Consider the following 17,420-nt stretch of genomic DNA (forward strand, 5'->3'; position numbering starts at 1 on the left):
AACGCTTTACTCAAAATGACATTACTCATACAAAAGTATCTGTAGTCATCCAACAAAATCTACTGAAGTAAAAAGTACTCAGTGAAAAGAAGACTCAAGCAATGAGTAACTGGTCACAATGTTTTTTTTGTTTGTTTTTTTTTAATAACGCTATAGGCTATTGTTTTTTCTCAGCGCAATGTCTTCTATATGAACTGTTGTAAATATACTGTACTGTAACCTGTTACCTATACCTGTTATATTAGGCCCAAAAAATACACAAAAATCATTGAAATTCCGCCTAGGAAAATCTACAGAAATGAAACATCACCCACGTGACCATTTGGGTCCTTTAGTGTAGAAAACGTATTACCTACCATGAAATTTTTCATGCCAAAAACAAAAAGTGGGAGAATCCAAGCTTACGAGTAACGTTGACGGCAGCACTCTATGTAAAATAAAAGATTTCTTACGGCTCTTTACAGACACCACATGATTGAACAGGCTAGCGTGACCATAAAACTTCCAACTGCAAGTTTGTGTGTGGTCATGTGACTGTATTGTTACGTTTAATTGGTATAATGGTTTCATGTGATTATTGTTGTGATGTCTTATTGGTGAAACTGGTAGACCCATTGTGGGCAACTCTGGCAAAAATATATTCTAATATCTAGAATAAATAGGAAAGATGTAACAACTCAAGTGTAGCCCAAAGTAGCGTTTCTTCACAAATCTCCTCAAGTAAAAAGTATGGCATGGAAAATCTACTCTGAGAAGTACAGGTAGCTCCCGGGTTACCATCGAGTTCCGTTCCCACGCTAGCGATGTAATCTAAATTTCTGTGTGAATCCAAATGAACCCTTTTAGTACCCCGAAATACCTCCTAAATCTCAAATTTACTATACAAAAACATACATTATATTGTTATAATAACATATAACATTTTATGTATGTTTTATTATTATCATTGTTCTGTTCTCGGCAAGACGTTGGCGCTAAATCCTAGCTAGACAGCGAGCTAAGCTGTAATCTTCCCCCTCTGTCTTTCACTCAGATGCGCGACTTCTTCGTGGGAGCAAATGCGCTCTTCCTCGTGTGCACGTGTGCGCGCTTCTTAGTGGACGCAAATGCGTTCTTCTTCGAAAGTACATGCGCTCTTACTCGCATGCAGTAGTTGTACGTCCTCTACACTTTCTGCGCCAAAATAAAAGCATGCACTACGAAACAAAAGTCAACAACAAAATAAAATACATATTTCGCCAAAGGGCACAACAGTCATATTAACAAAATAAAAGTGAAAAATATACTGTGAGGTACAATAAGGTGACTTAAAAAAAAAAAAAAGCACTGGAGACAAAATGGTCAACAAGACTACGGCATCATAAAGACAAAATCACGTAAGTCGAGTATGTCGTAACCCGGGGACTACCTGCACATTTTTCTCCAAAAGTTACTTCAGTAAATGTAACGGAGTAAATGTAACACATTACTACCCACCTCTGGTAAAGAAGTACCAAGGGGAGGGCTTGACGGGTGGAACGAGTTGACGAGATGGAGTTAGAAAGTGAACTTACCCGGACAAACAGCAGGGTTGCAAGTTCTCTGCTCTTGCAGTGGCCCACTACATTGGGTACTGTATGAGGAGGAGACACAGAAACGGGTACGACTCTGCCAGCCCTCCCCACATGTTGCAGAACATACACTCCATGCTGACCACTCTTCACCTGAGGTTGATTCAACTAAAGTGGTAGGTGGGTAAGGGATGGGGAGGTACAAAGGGCAGAAGAGCAAAAGAGAGAGCCAAAAAGAATTAGCATGCAGGATGTAGCTAGTGAAGGGCTATAAAAGGGGTAGTTTCTACCTATGGTACAACGCAGCAGCCACTTTAAAACATGCATTTTTTAAAGGATGTTATGGATAATAAAAGACAATTTCCCATAATATGGTTGAAGCGTTCAGATTTATAATTCACACACATGTATTTGCTGAACGAAATAAGACAGTGGCCTAACCAAACTTCAGAGTGTCGCCGCTTTGAAAATATAAGTATATGGTTACAGAGCTCAATATTTTGATATTTGCTGGTGCAGCTGTGGCAGCTTATGATATATTTTTACAACAGGAAGTCCTGGTCTTTGTTTTAACTAGGGATGTCCCGATCTGATCACGTCATTAGAAATCGTGCCGATCGCGCCATTTTTCAGAAGATCGGAATCGGGTGAAAAGGATCAGGTTTTTAATTCAAAACATATATTTTATTTTTATGCTTCACACTCGTACAGCGCCACAGCCTCGTACCCTCACTCCTGCTAAGCAATGCAACCAAACAGTTTTTCTTGGTCAACGGTAAAGCTGGCGTTTGGTACATAAAGTTAACAATGATTGTCAGGTTTGTAGTTTTGATCTGGCCAGTGAAGCCTGGGTCGCTCTACGATAAAGACAATGTTATCATGGGCATAGTGTTAATCATTGTTAAACTTGCAGCCCAGTCTGAGGTGTTCTGCGCCAACCAGTGTTGTTTCTGGCAGCCCTTTTAACTTTTGTCTTAGGCTCTTGTACAATAATACTTATTAGCCTTAGTCATATTTTGGTCATCTCATAACGTGTTTCTCTTTGTCTAGTTTTTGTTGACGAAAACTCAAGACTAATTTTATCTAGTTTTAGTCAAAGTGTACAAAAAATATTTTCGTCTGTAACATTAAAAACAAATTACCCCAAAAATAAATATATAAATAAAGGTTTCCAACTATTTTGAATGAACATTAACAGACAAGCACATATTGTAGCATCTACAAGGACAACGCCAACTTGGTGATAATAGGAAAACAGCACAGTATTTTTAATTGATTATACCAACAGTCTAAAAATAACGAGACAAATGCCAGTTTTCGTCTGAGGAGACGAAAGTGAGGTATAGTTTTCTCATGAGGTTCACAATGTGTGACATTTTCTTATCGTGCATGTAGTACATCAGCCTGCATCGTAGCAGTGCTTGGGTCGTTTTACTTATGTAACATTTTCTGCGCTTCTCCCTCACACCCCACACTGATGTTTAGGATTTACTTTAAGCTAGGTCTGTGCTGAGTAATCATCACACACTAAATGTAACTCATAGTATTAGCATTATGTTCATGTTAGCATTAGCATAAACTTGCATGGCAAACATTCTCTTAAACTCTCAGACAACTTTTTTGTTTACATACTTTTTGTGGCATCTATGTGGGTATTACTAATTGAACATAACATGCTGATTTCCTGCTGAGCGTGTGTTATCATCATGAAGTTGGCGTTATCTTTGTAGACACTACAATATGTGGTCGTCTGTCAATGTTCATTTGAAATTGTTGGAAACCTTTATTTATCTATTCATTTTTGGGCTAAACCCACTGAATTTTACAGATCAAAACACTGAGTATTCATCAACTAAAACTACACAATTTTTTTCTACGTTTTTGTCGACAAAAACTAGACGGATGAATAAATTTTGAAATGACTGAAATATGACTAAGACTAATAGGTATTACCGTCCAAAACACTAAAACTAAGACAAAAATTAAAAGAGCTGCCAAAAACAAAACTGATCTGTAGGTATTGTAATTTATGTCTGAAATATGATTCTTACAAGAAATAAACATGAGAAGAACAATTTATGGAATTTTAGATGCCAGCATGAGACACTCGTTTCTCAAGCCATCTGAGAACTGCATTAACTGATTTCAGATGGAACTTTTGAAATGAAGCCTTCTCTCTCTCTCTCTCTCTCTCTCTCTCTCTCTCTCTCTCTCTCTCTCTCTCTCTCTCTCTCTCTCTCTCTCTTTTTTTTTTTAACCTGTCCTGTTCAAATGCTTGATCGTTCAGAATGGATAATCTGAGTAGCCGTATCGAGACAACAATGCTACACATATTAGGTGGCACATATACAAAAGTATGGAATCACCAGTCTCAGACGAGCACTCACTCAGACATTTTATCATGTAGAACAAACTCATATAAAAAGCTAAGAATCATGAGAAACAAACAAAGAAATAACAATCAAAACACATCTCTAGTATTTGGTAGACTCATCCAGTCAATGTCATGGCCTGCAAAACGCCCAGATCTCAACCCTATTGAAAACCTGTGGTGAAATTAGAAAAAAAATGGTCCACAGCAAGGCTCCAACCTGCAAGGATGATCTGGCAACTGCAATCAAAGACAGTTGGCACCAAATTGATGAAGAATACTCATCAAGTCCATGCCTCAGAGACGGCAAGCTGTCATAAAAGCCAGAGGTGGTTCTACTAAATACTAGAAATGTGTTTTGATTGTTATTTCTTTGTTTGTTTCTCATGATCCCATATATTTTTTCCCTCAGAATGGAGTGATTCCATATATATTTCCCTGCACGTGCTCAATAAAACAAACATTTACTGGCCACCACAATGTTTTTTATTCATTTCTTTTAGTGTTTCTGAATGCTACAGAGCTGCACTTTTGAACTAATTCATTATTTTTTCAACCTTTGTATCGGAGTTTGTTCTACATGATAAAATGTCTGAGTGAGTGCTCATCTGAGACTGATGATTCCATAATTTTTGCTAGGGGTTAGATTTAATGTTTTGGTATTACTATTCCCTCTGTTGTTTCGTTCTCTGCGTTCCTCCTACACAATTTACTGTCCACCTGCATTCTCTGAAAAAAACACACAAATCAAAAAACCCAATGGTAATACACCAAACTCCCATGTGGCACATTAAAAATGTTTCTGTACCAAACTCCCATGTGTCACATTTAAATGTTTCTGTTAAGGGTGCACTGTGGTTGTGGTTGGATGCAAATGCAGCAGTCAGGGAGACGAAGCACTGATTTTAGGAACTTTATTTCAGTTTCAGCAGCCAAGGTAAGGAGCAGTTGGGTAGTTGCAGGCAGGCTTGGGGGGGTGAAGCCATATGGACAGTCTGTGGGGCAGATTGACAGAAGAGGAGCAGGCAGGAGGATAGTCGAAGCCAGAAAGAAGAACACCAGAAAACAGGGCAGAGCATAGGCAGAGATGGTCAAACAAAACTGAATTTCTGAAGCTTGTGTCCCTCTAATGAACATCTTGTTTCGATAAAGTGTTGGAGCTTGTATCAAATGACAGCTGTCACGTGACTGATGACATCCGAAGTTTCATTCATCCCGAAAATGCTTCGGACATCATCAATCGCTTGACGTTCGTTTTTTGCTTGGTACCAATAGCTACACTACTTTGGAGATGACATGTGACCGTTCATTTGAATTTAAATTTATTGTTTGCCCCTTTTTTTTAAACAAGAATGGTATAAAAAAAATGTAATGTATATACAGTATGTTACAATAAAGCCTATCCATACACATATTGTGAAATGAAGCTCATGTGCTGGTATAGCTCAACAGGTTAACTCACTGAAGTGTTGTAGCAGCTGCTTAATCTTTCCACTCTCTTTTGTCAAGGACAAATACAGCACGTACGACCACTATCTAGGTTTGCCTGTATTAATATACACTACTGATGTGCTGGAATTGGATGCAAGGACGACGTCGGGAACTCATCCAACATCCGACTCTGTAACAAAATTAATCAAGCTAGTCGTCATACTAGCTTTGCTAGTATCAAGCACAGCTATTCTCCGAGTAGTAACCATTCTGCGTCATCATCCCCAGCATGCATTGCGCGTGTTAACATGGTGTCCTCTGTAAGTGAAAACATATAGTAAATATTATAAATTTTTAGATCAATGGAAATATTTTATGTGTTTCTAATAACATTTTATTACAAGAGAACAATTGTGGCTTATTAGGGCCTACAAAACTTTCTACCCGTGGATCCCTTTAAAAAGGGGCACCCCCACCTCGGTCTGCCAATCCAGACACACTGTCCCCGATGTCCACGCTGTCGCAGAGGCGTGTAAACCAAGACAACCCCACAACATCTAGAGCCTTTAAAAACTCCGGTCAGATCTCATCCACTCCCGGGGCCCTGCCACCGAGGAGCTTTTAACCACCTAGGTGACTTCAACCGGCCGCACGGTACCCAGGCTACACTTTCTCAAGGCAAGGTGTGTCGGTGGAGTTGAGTACGTGTATCCGGCCCACTAACTCACAACATATCAGGTTGAGGTTAGCAGTGCTCCATCCACAAAATATACAGTGTTGGTGGTGCGCTGCTTTCCCCTCCGGAGATGCCGGATTGTAGGCCAAAATTTCTTTCCAGCCAAACTCCTCCTATGCCCGGGTATTTGCCTCAGTGACCACCAGTGTTGCGTGCCACTTGACCATCGAGTACCCATCAGCTGCCCTGTATTTCCGCAGGCAAAAAAGGCACGATAGGACTCCTTTTTCAGCTTGACATCATCCCTCACTGCTGATGTCAACCATCAGGTTCTGGGATTGCCGCCATGACAGGCATGGACCACTTTACGGCCGCAGCTCCAGTCAGCTGCCTCAGCAATAGAGGCGTGGAACATGGCCCACTTGGACTTAATGTCCCCTGCCTCTCCCTGGACATGAGCGAAGCTCTGCCGGGGATAGTAGTTGAAACTCCTTTAGACATTGGACGCTGCCACCAGGCGTTCCCAGCAAACCCTCACAAAACGTTAGGGTCTGCCGGGCATCTTCCCCAACAGTTCGAAACAACTCACAAGTTGAAGGAGAATGAGCTAAGATAAGTGGGTACATGGATCAATACATGACAGATGTTAGGCAGGTTAGGCACAGAAAGGCATTGGTAGAAACACCAGAGCAGTCAAACACCAGCTACTGGTTGACAGAACTGTCGACCGAGAGTACAAAACCAGAGAGACAAACCTGTGCACTGCTTGGATTGGTTACCAGAAAGCCAATGACTCAATTCTACAAAAATGGATCTTGGAATGTCTGAAGCAGTACAAGGTCAACACCACACTAAGAGCCTTTGTTGCAAACTCAATGAGGCTGTGACAGACCACTCTTGACCATAGTTTGAGCCAATTGCGCAAGTCTCCATTAAATGTGGAATATACCAAGGAGATGCCCTCTCACCACTGCATAGGCCAACTGCTCAACACAACTGGCTACAGACTTAAGAAAGGGGCCAACGTCCATCACCTCCAGTACATGGATGACATCAAGCTATACGATAAGAGTGAACAAAACACTGACTCACTCTACACCACCAGGATCTACAGCGAGGACATCGGAATTTCATTCGGACTAGAGAAATGTGGCCGAATGGTGACAAAGAGAGGGATGGTAGTTAGACAGATGGGTTTGCAGTGCCAGATGGCAGGATAGTAGATGTTGGGGAAAGCTAAAAGTGCCTTGCAATACTACAGGCAATTGGTAACCATGAAGAGGCCACAAGGAAAGCTGCAACGGTCAAGTATCCTAACCCTAACCATCATGGGAGGAAAAACCCTTGCATGGGATGTACCAATGATAGATAACTGAAGTGGCAGATATGAACAAGTCCTACCAATGGTTGGGGAAATTTATAACTACAAATAAACAAAGCTATACATTTTAAACATTGTCGAAATAATAGCTATAAACCGTAGTACATTTAAACTGACTTCAAAGAAAATGAAGACAACACTAAATTAGTCTAGTCTACTCATTGAATCATTTCTCTCTTTAATAATCACTTTATTCACTCACTCTTTATGTGTATCACTCTCTCTTTATACACACACATGTACACAAGTGCGGACAGACCCCAAATATGACGCCGCCGCCACTTTAGTGGCAGCACCTGTTGACGTATCCGTTTTAACTGACCCTCAACGGGGTTTTGTGTGAATAAATATGTCCGTTATTCTTCCAAATTTCGCCGCATCAACCTGTAGGCTTTTCAGCCGCATCTCTACTCTTTTTTACTCTCATTCATTTCCATCTCAGTCATCTGGGGACGGGGAGAGCGGAGCACTGGTATATTTCATTGGACTGAAAAAAAAAATTGGACCAACAAATGGGCTGCGTGCCACGGATGAGTAACATTTTTTTCAAAAAATGTATTTATTTATTTATTTTTATTTGTATTTTTTTTAATAAAACAACGCCACCGGCCCACAAATGTGTGTCAGCCCCCTGGGAAATGACCAGTACGCCTGATGGCCAGTCCACCTCTGCTTATAAATGCAATGGTAATGTTGTTCTCACATTGATATACATACAAGGACAATACAGTAAAATGTCTACTACAGATGCACTCTCACTTACCTGTCTGAGGGTTTTGCTGTCCACTGTGAGGCTTGTCTACATCATCAAGCTTGTGGCTATCCACTGAACGAAGTGATTGACTGCGAGAAATATGCAGAGCTTTACCTAGAGTAGGGAAGGGTGAGAGTGAAAGCAGCGGTCAGAAATCATGGCAGCTGAAATGTAATACACAGCAGGGATCCCCAACCACCTGGCCGGGTGCAGGTACAGGTCCGTGGTGCATTTGCTACCAGGCCGCAGAGAAATAATAAATAATTTGTTAATGACCGCAATCTGGCCTGCGCCTCTTGAGTAGAGATTTGTGTACATTGCCTTGTAGTAGTAACCCTAACCATTACCCAGGTATTTGCACACCTATAGCAGCCAAGCGTCAGTCAATGTAAATACTGTAATGTTAGCTGAAGTTGGCTGTGTGCTGCGGGCGGCTGTATCTTTGGACAACTTTTTTTTGCGGGGAAAAGGCCACTTTCTGAGCCAGAAAAGGAGCGTACATCCAAGTCCATTCTGCATAACATGTGGCTAAAAGCTAGCAAACGAGGCAACAAAAGCCAATGCACTAAGAGCATTGTGTAATGTATGTGTATACATTATGTATTTCCTTTTTTTCCCAGCAAGGCCACCAGTAGCTCTACTAGTTTCACCAATGAGATGTCGCAACACTAATCACGTGACTCTATTATCCCAATCAGACTCAAGCTCGCCGTTCTATGAGCACACCGGCCTGTTGAGTCACGTGGCATCTTTAAAGCACTGAAAAATATTTAGTATTTGACATAGAACACTGCACTCAACATGACTCAAAAGCGTGGATTTTAACTTATCTCTCACTTTTTATTTGGCACTGATTAACCACGGAAAACCTGAGATATGATCCTTTTAATTTCATAATAGGAACTGTGATGGAACTATTCACGAGTCAGCCTATTCAAACTTGGTGCTACTTTCTCCACTAGAGGGAACTCATGCGCTTTAGACGAATGATGCTTCCTTACTTTCTTCTTCTTCTTTTTTTCTCTCGCTGGAATTCAATTATTTATTTTTTGTATTTCTTTGGCATAATGTGGTTATGTAATAAGTTTTAGTACAGTATAATAATAACAGTTCATATAGATTAAAAAAAATACTGTTAAAAAAAATCAAACATCGTAAGCAGTTACTCACAATGATACTCATTACTTAAGTATTTTTTTCACCAAATACTTTTTTACTTGTACTTGAGTACAAGGAGTTACTAACAATGCTACTCATTACTAGAGTATTTTTTTCACCAAATACTTTTTTTTACTTGTACTTGAGTACATTTTTTAGGATGATTACTTTTACGTGAGCAATATTATTTTGATGTAACACTACTCTTACTTGCGTAAAATATTTGGCTACTCTCTCCACCTCTGGTCAGTTCCCTACTAAACATTAACACTTAAAATTGACTTGAGGAACTGGGGGAAGAGTTTGAATTCTAATTGGTTTCTTGTAAACAAATATACATTACGAATACAAAAGAAGATTAATTGCTCTATGGAATAAAGAGAAACTCAACGAGCACAGGCATTGGCCAAGCAAGAAAAATGAGAAAATGGCTACATATGGAGGGGGGGTTGATGGATTAGACTTCTTTCTCTATAACCATGCTCTGTGCGGAGGGTGAAAAACTGGAAATAGCTTAGTGTGGTATCCTTCTAAAATGACATTTCTGTTAGCCCTCTGTCATACTGAAGGATTCTTACGGATCGACGCACCCCAGGTAGTTGCTGTTGTTCTGTAGAAATTTCAGTAAACCCCATCTCATTTGCATTATTGCTTGCATCACTGTAATGCACAAATCTTTGTTCCTCAGGTTAGGACGGATAACATTTTTGGTCGGATGTACAGTAATTACTTGACATATTTTTACTGCATTTACACCTCCCATTTAGAGGTGTGGGATGAGTGGGTGATTTTTTCCTGTTACAGCTCAAATTTCACCCGCTTTGAAATCAATATCTGCCACTAAACTAGTGCCCACACCCTTGACAGACACACACGCACACCAGAACAGAGGTACTGCATTTACAATATTTCGTTGTTATAGTTTTACTGCATAATTTAATTTCCTAACATCTTCCATTTAGAGATGTTTATCTCTTATTACTGTTCAAATTTCACCAGCTATGAAATCAATATCAGCCTCTAAACTAGTGCCCCCGCCCCCAAAACACGCACACGCAGGCACACACACCAAACAGAACAGAGGTGTTGTGTTCATTTGTTCCACATTTATTGATTTTTCAGTGTCTTGATGGGAAGCACTGGGGACTGAAAAGGGGATAAAATGATAGAACGCAGAGAGAGAAAATACTTGTTCAAATAAAATGCTGACAGAGGGGAGGCTAGTTCACATAAAGCCATATGTTTGAATGATAAGGCAAGTGCTGACACCCAGAGGACAGAAGCAGTCAACTGCATGTTGGAGATAACAGGCAGTGAAAGAAGAGGAGGGGAAGAAGAGAAAGCCATGAAGGGACCGGGCCAGATGGATGGAGGGAAAAAAATAGAACAGATAAGATGAGAGTAGGGAATTGAAGTGGAGGCGGGGGTAAATTGGCAAAAAAAATATATACAATAACCACATACAGTGTCTATATTTTCATTTGTGTGTTATGACCATCAAATTTAAATGGATTTAAATCTACTCTACTGCCTTCTTTGTGGACTGCCTTCTTTTTCTCCAGCGACTTCTAATTTCTCCCCAAACCATGCATATACATTCTAGGGTTATTAAAGACTATTGGGGGGAGTCATTCATTCATCTTCCATACTGCTTATCTCACAAGGGTGGCAGGGGTGCTGGAGCCATCATCATGCCAAAACCAAAAAGAGAAAAAATATGGTTTGCAAATGAAAAGTGTCTTTCAAAAAAGAAAAAGGTGTGGTTTGCAAATAAAAACAATCATTCCTAAAAGAATGAGTTTTGATGTGCTCACAGATTGATTTTTATTAGCCTGCAGATCAAACGTTTTTTTTCTTGCTGATCAAACTACTTTCTCTTGTGGATTAGAGCGCTTTTTCTAGCGTATCAAACTGCTTCGGAATGAAAGGAAAGCACTTTTTAAATTCTTGAAAGTTGATGTATACTAAGGATGGAGGGATGGGTGCATTGTTGTACATTATATGGCGGTATCCACCTGAAATTTACTTGCTTTGACTAGATTTATTAACGTGCCACGGTACACTAAGGTGATTACATAAATCACCTACGGGGATGAAGGGAACCACAGATTTAAAGACTTGTAGGCTCTAATAAGCCACAATTGTTGTCTTTTACTAAAATATGTTAATAGAAACACATAAAATATTGATTTAAAATCTACAATATTTAGTACATTTTTCAACCTATGGAGGGCACGATGTTTTAAGAGCACAATGCACGCTGGGGGTGATGACGCAATTGTCTGTGTTGGGAGAATAGCTGTGCTTGATACTAGCGAAGCTAGAATGACAACTGGCATGATTTTGTCACATTCTGATGCTGGTCAGATTTTTTTTGCCTGCATCCGATTCCAGCTCATCAGTCGTGTCTTTAAACTGACCCTAGGTGGGCTGCCGAGATATTGACTTGCTGCCATTTGACAGCATGTATTCTCGATCCCTTCGTTGCATCCGTTTTCCCCTGTTTTTTTTGTTTTTGTTTTCTGGGGAGGATCCCGACCAGCTGTCACGGTCCCTTTTATTGTCTCCCGTTTCGCAATCATATGTTTTTGTGTGTTCAATACACCTTCGTTGATAGTAAGTAAAAGTAAATCCCTCTTTTATTGTTGCTTTGTGGAAAAGCCTTGCTACCGCATTCGTGGACCGTTTGTTGCATTTCATCTGAGTACTTAAGTTACTTGTTGCAGCTAATAGATCAATAAACAATACACATACTATCGATGAAGTAAAAAATAACACGGTCTGTGTGGTGTTCATTAATATTGTTAAACAGTGTGGTCTTCAACGTTCTCTTAATGCAGCGGCAGTGTGAGGTTGAATATAAAGAGAATCACGTTTGCTCACAATGTGTCTAACATACCTTAAGTACAAATAAAGTACACAACAGTCCTTTTATATTTCAATGTACAAAATAAGGCATCATTATAATCCGTTGGGCAGAAAATGATACGAGTAGCCAGCAACCAAAATGAGTTTAATACATTTATTCATTTGTTTTCCGTGTCGCTTATTCACCGCCACGAAAGCTTTTGGAGCAACATCTGATAAATCTGAGAACACCGGCAGGATGATCATCGGTCTGGACAGCGCTTTTACGTGAAAAAAATAATGTAAGACACATTCTCTCGGTCACGGAGGCGGAGCCCATTAGATGCCTCGGTAGAGGAACACTGCATCAACGTTTTCGTGTTCATGATGCACGGGCTATCTGCAAAAATAATCAAACTGCTGTGTTTCACTGTATACCCTAATCATATGTAAAGCACATGACAGCTCTATATGCTAATCATTTCCATTATAATATTGGAATAAGTTGGATCACACAATAGATTACAGTGACGATCTGCAAAGATTTTTTGACATCAAACACTCTCCTCCTCCGTCACTAGAACAGAAGAGTGCTGTCACTAACGCACTTGACACATGAACACTACCAGTTTTGTCCTACTTTTGTCTCACCCTGTCTTTCCTGTTCATTTTGCTTTTGTGGCTCGTTTTGTGAAATAGCGACAGGGTTGTCCGACTCATTAATGTTCCGCTCAGGTTCAAATTGGATGGGCAGAACCGACGACATTTTTTTTGTAGTTAAAGAGTGACGTTGTGAAAAAGCCCGGCAGCGTCGCCTAGTGACGTCACAGCCCAGAGTGCATTGCGTCGTCAACAACAATATAGAGACCTACTATCAAAATAATTTTACAAATTTTATTTAAACGAAAACATTAAGTGGGGTTTTAGTATTACATTATCATAATTCATACTAACGTTTATCTTTTAAGAACTACATGTCTTTCTATCGGTGGCATCCTTTAAATTCAGTCATATAAAAACATTATTAATTAACCCACATGCCAGACCATTCGATCAATATAAAGATCGTGTAGTGACACCTTTGTCTCACATGGAGCAGATCAATAAAACTGGAGTGCAACTTCCAGTGGCCTTTGAATAGTGAAAAGCGCCATCTGCTGTTAGGTAGAGGATATATGGCAGCCCAATATCGTCTGGGCTGAGTGAAAAGAGAAAGCAGCTTGACACGCAAGAGAAAGTAGTTCGATCAGCGAGAGAAACCAGTTCGATCTACAAGCAAAGAAAAATCGGTCTGTAAGCACATCAAAACTCATTCGTTTTTATTTGCCACACGTTTTTCTTTTTTGAATCACACATTTCATTTGCAAACTAAACTTATTTCTCTTTGAGTGATTGTTTTTATATGCAAATCACAACTTTTTTAAAATTGTATTTTATTAGTAGGACATATAATGTTTTTGGATGGTTATTTTGAGATTTAGGGGGTAATTAGGGTTAATTAATGGACAGGCACTAATTTCCCAAATACCACAATAAGAGGCAAATTCTATTTAGAAATGATCAAAGTACTTTTTTACTAGTTAGTTTAATGGTACATTTCTTTTTTTTACAGGCAATGACTGTTTATATAAGACCTATCCAAGACTTTGTCCATGACTCAAATTCGCCCTCATGTCTGTATTCCGCACAGTTACTTTCTCAGATTTATCATTCATCCACAAGGATCATTAATTCTTTTCCAAGACTTTCTCCAAGTAACTTTATCCGAGCATTAGAAACTCAATATTAAACTCACAAGGGCTGTGACATAAACTTGAGAAACATATTCAGAGTCATCCCGGGATCACAGACCAATAAAACTCAACTGTTTTGTCATACATATACAAAACCATGGAAGCACACATGAATACAGATCTCTGAGCAATGCACTTTAGTCTTCCCACGCTCAACAATGCTCTCATGCATCATGCCTTTGTCTCCCTCCCCACACAGTGTGGGATGGTGACTACATTGTGACTCAGAGAGTGAGCAACCGTGGTAGATGTGGATAAGAAGTTGGTGGGTGCTGGCAGTCCTTTCAGGACAGGGAAGTGAAAAAGGTGTGCAATGATAAAGTTTGGATGGGGTGACAAAAAGACGCGTGGGTAATGTGGTCAGTAGAGATGGGTGTGTGGTTGACAGCCAGCTCAACTTTGTAAAAACTAGATGGAAAAACATTTTATAGTTATTTTATGCAATGCAATATTTTACTTCCCCTAAATGTTTAATTCATATGTTTGTAATGTCTGTAGTACTAGTATTGGAAGATACTTCAGCAAACTTACTGTAATTGCAATAACACTTGTGAAATTATGGTAAATTTTAAATGTTCATGTTACAAACTTATTTTGGGTTTTACAAGCTTAGAACGTTAGCCATCTCTTGGAGGATATAAAAGTTGGGATCTCCTCTCTGGACCTTTTCAAGCACTTTGAAAAAATTTATTGAAATGTTTTTCAGCTCTTTTTTGCTTCATATTACAAAAAAATATTCATCTTACGAAAGACAATTGGTCTTATAATAGATACTTAACTCTCCCTCGCAGAACATTTTAAAGTCTCGCCAAAAACGCGCTGTACTCTCCTCTCTAAAGATGTTGGTGCTTCGTCTGCGCTCGACAGCTGATTAAACTCCAAAAAGAATTATGCCGTATGTTTTGCTGCCTATAATGAGCTGTTCCTGACATCAACACTTTGCAGAGTGAAACTAAAAATGAAATACATCTGTCACATCTTCAATGACAGACATATTCACAGCAATGTAAATCTGCAATTATTATTAGCTGCTAATACAGCTGTAACACTGATAAAAACGGTTAGCATGCCTTAGCTAGCATTCGCACATCGTCCAAAACTACTACATGACTTGCGTTCAGTGTATATATATATATATATATATATATATACATACATATATATATATATATATATATATATATATATACACATACATATATATATATATATACACACATACATATATATATATATATATATATATATATAAAGCCAATCCAATCTTATCCAGTCATAAAACCAAGTTTTACAAGGGTAGCAATTTACAATAAGGGTATCTTAATTAACATGAGGTAATGCATTTTTAGACAATAGCTAATGTTAAAGTGATTATAATATGATGATTATAATAATTCATATCATCCCTTATATGACATTAATTTGCATTACTTAATGCATAACCAGACAATAACTAAACTAATGGTTAGGGACCATTAAAAAAATAATACAATGCAGTAATTAACATTAATTCAAACATATATAATTTTTTTCACCTGTCCTGTTCAGCTGCTTGACACGGACAATGGAAATCTGAGAGTCCTATTGGTCTGAACAGTTCTAATGTGTCACATGGGAGTATGATGTACTCCCATTGTGATGAATATTCATTGTGTTTCGTTTGTTAGGAGAAAGCTAGCAGGAAGGTGTTAAGTAGAGAGCGAAAGAATAGAAGAACAAACAACAACAAATACATTCAACGCCTACATTAACTATAAATATAGTCATGCTAGTGTTAACCAGTGTTGTTAATCTTACTGAAAAAAAGTAATTAATTATAGTTACAAATTACTTCTCCCAAAAAGTAATTGCGTTACTAACTCAATTACCTGAATGTAAGAGTAATCAGTTACTTGGAAAAGTAATTGGTGATAATTACTTTTAAAAAAAAAAAAAAAAAAAAAAAAAAAAAAAAACATTGGCCACACTATGTGAAGTTTTTTGTGGAGGTTTTTGGTACAATTGGCCCGAGCCCAATTCTTTACCCTAATTTACCCTTTACCCTGAATCAACTGGTCAAAGTTGTTAAAATTGCTCCCATTATTGCATTAGTTCCCTTCTCTCTACTTTCGACATATGAAAGTTTTAAAACTGTTTCATCATTTAAAGATAGATTCAAGTCAAGATTTTGCCGATTTAGAAGTATTTTAGATAAAAAGTTACTTAGGTTCGCGAGGAAGGTTCTCTACAACAGAGCCGTCCTAAAAAGCATACTGCTTTAAGATGGCGGCTGTCATTTTGCATCTAGTTATATCTATATACAGTACATTTGATATCTACCATGTCTACCATATCTACCATAACATGCGGGCGTAGTTTGGAGGCTATCGGCTACAACATGTATTATTGGAGCTACCTAGCATCGCGTTTGCTCGGCGTCGCAACTTTATTGCCTCCTCATACTCCTCCCCACTCCTGCTCTGCTCTGTCGTCTCGGTGAGTCCATCTCCCTCAGACTTTTCGACCAATATAGTAACGCATAGTAACGCATGCCTTTCCGTCCTCAGTAACGGTAACGGCGTTGCCAAGATGAGAAAAGTAATTAATTAGATTACCCACTACTGAAAAAAATAACGCCGTTAGTAACGCCGTTATATTGTAACGCCGTTATTAACAACACTGGTGTTAACTAATTGTATTTCCGGTTGACAAGCGGGAGGCCTGATGACTGAGGAGAAAAAGGAAGGGGCAGGGGGACAGAAAGAAATGTGATTAGGTGGGGTGGAGTGTTAAAAAAAAAAACAGCAATGTGAAGCGTAGAACCCAGTATTTTGTGAATCATTTATAAGTGTGGATATGTTGACATCCTATTCTATTCTGCCTGATCGCTAATCCTGGCACCGATAGCTTCTCTACTTGAGCGTGTCTAATTGTACCCAGTCATGCGTGAATCCCATCAGACGTGCCCTGTAGACAAGTGGAAATGCTGCGCGGGAGTTGGGGTTAGGTGAGCCAGGGCAACCTGTCCCTCCGCCCGCAGCTCCAGCAAGTGGGCCGCCGTCATCCTTCCAGGACCCAGTGTGGTCCCCTGGGAGGAGGGGACGCGCCACCGCCCCCCAGGCCACCTCAACTGGCTCCTCTCAACGCGGAGGGGTAGCGGCTCAACACCGAGTCCCTCCTTGATGACCGAGCTTCTCACCCCATCTGGAAGAGCCAGGACACCATGCTGGACACCGTGCGGAGGAAACTCATTTCAGCCGCTTGTATCAGCCATCTTATTCTTTCGGTAACGACCCACAGCTCATGACCATAGGTGAGGGTAGGAACGTAGATCGACTGGTAAATCAAGAGCTTTGCCTTTTGGCTCAGCTCCTCCTTCACCTCTACGGACCAGTGCATAGTCTGCGTCACTGCAGACGCTGCACCGATCTGCCTGTTTATCTACCGCTCCCTCCTACCCTCACTAGTGAACTAGACCCC

General features: G+C 39.7%; 1 protein-coding gene across 8 annotated transcripts in view; it reads right to left on the minus strand.

Annotated features, from left to right (window-relative positions):
- Positions 1 to 17,420, minus strand: part of LOC130914451 (adhesion G protein-coupled receptor B1-like) — a 428,372-nt gene that overhangs the window by 330,695 nt on the left and 80,257 nt on the right. For all 8 annotated transcript variants that reach the window (XR_009062924.1, XR_009062926.1, XM_057833647.1 and 5 more), the window contains exons 3-4: positions 8,173 to 8,277; positions 1,554 to 1,718 (exon numbers count right to left, since the gene is read on the minus strand). Coding sequence is in view for 6 of the 8 variants with exons in the window: in XM_057833647.1 (XP_057689630.1) it covers positions 1,554 to 1,718; positions 8,173 to 8,277 (270 nt within the window). In the remaining 2 variants the exon portion in view is untranslated. The remainder of the gene's footprint in view (positions 1 to 1,553; positions 1,719 to 8,172; positions 8,278 to 17,420) is intronic.

The sequence above is a fragment of the Corythoichthys intestinalis genome, chromosome 4 (assembly GCF_030265065.1).
Source record: "Corythoichthys intestinalis isolate RoL2023-P3 chromosome 4, ASM3026506v1, whole genome shotgun sequence".
Taxonomy (NCBI): Eukaryota; Metazoa; Chordata; class Actinopteri; order Syngnathiformes; family Syngnathidae; genus Corythoichthys; species Corythoichthys intestinalis.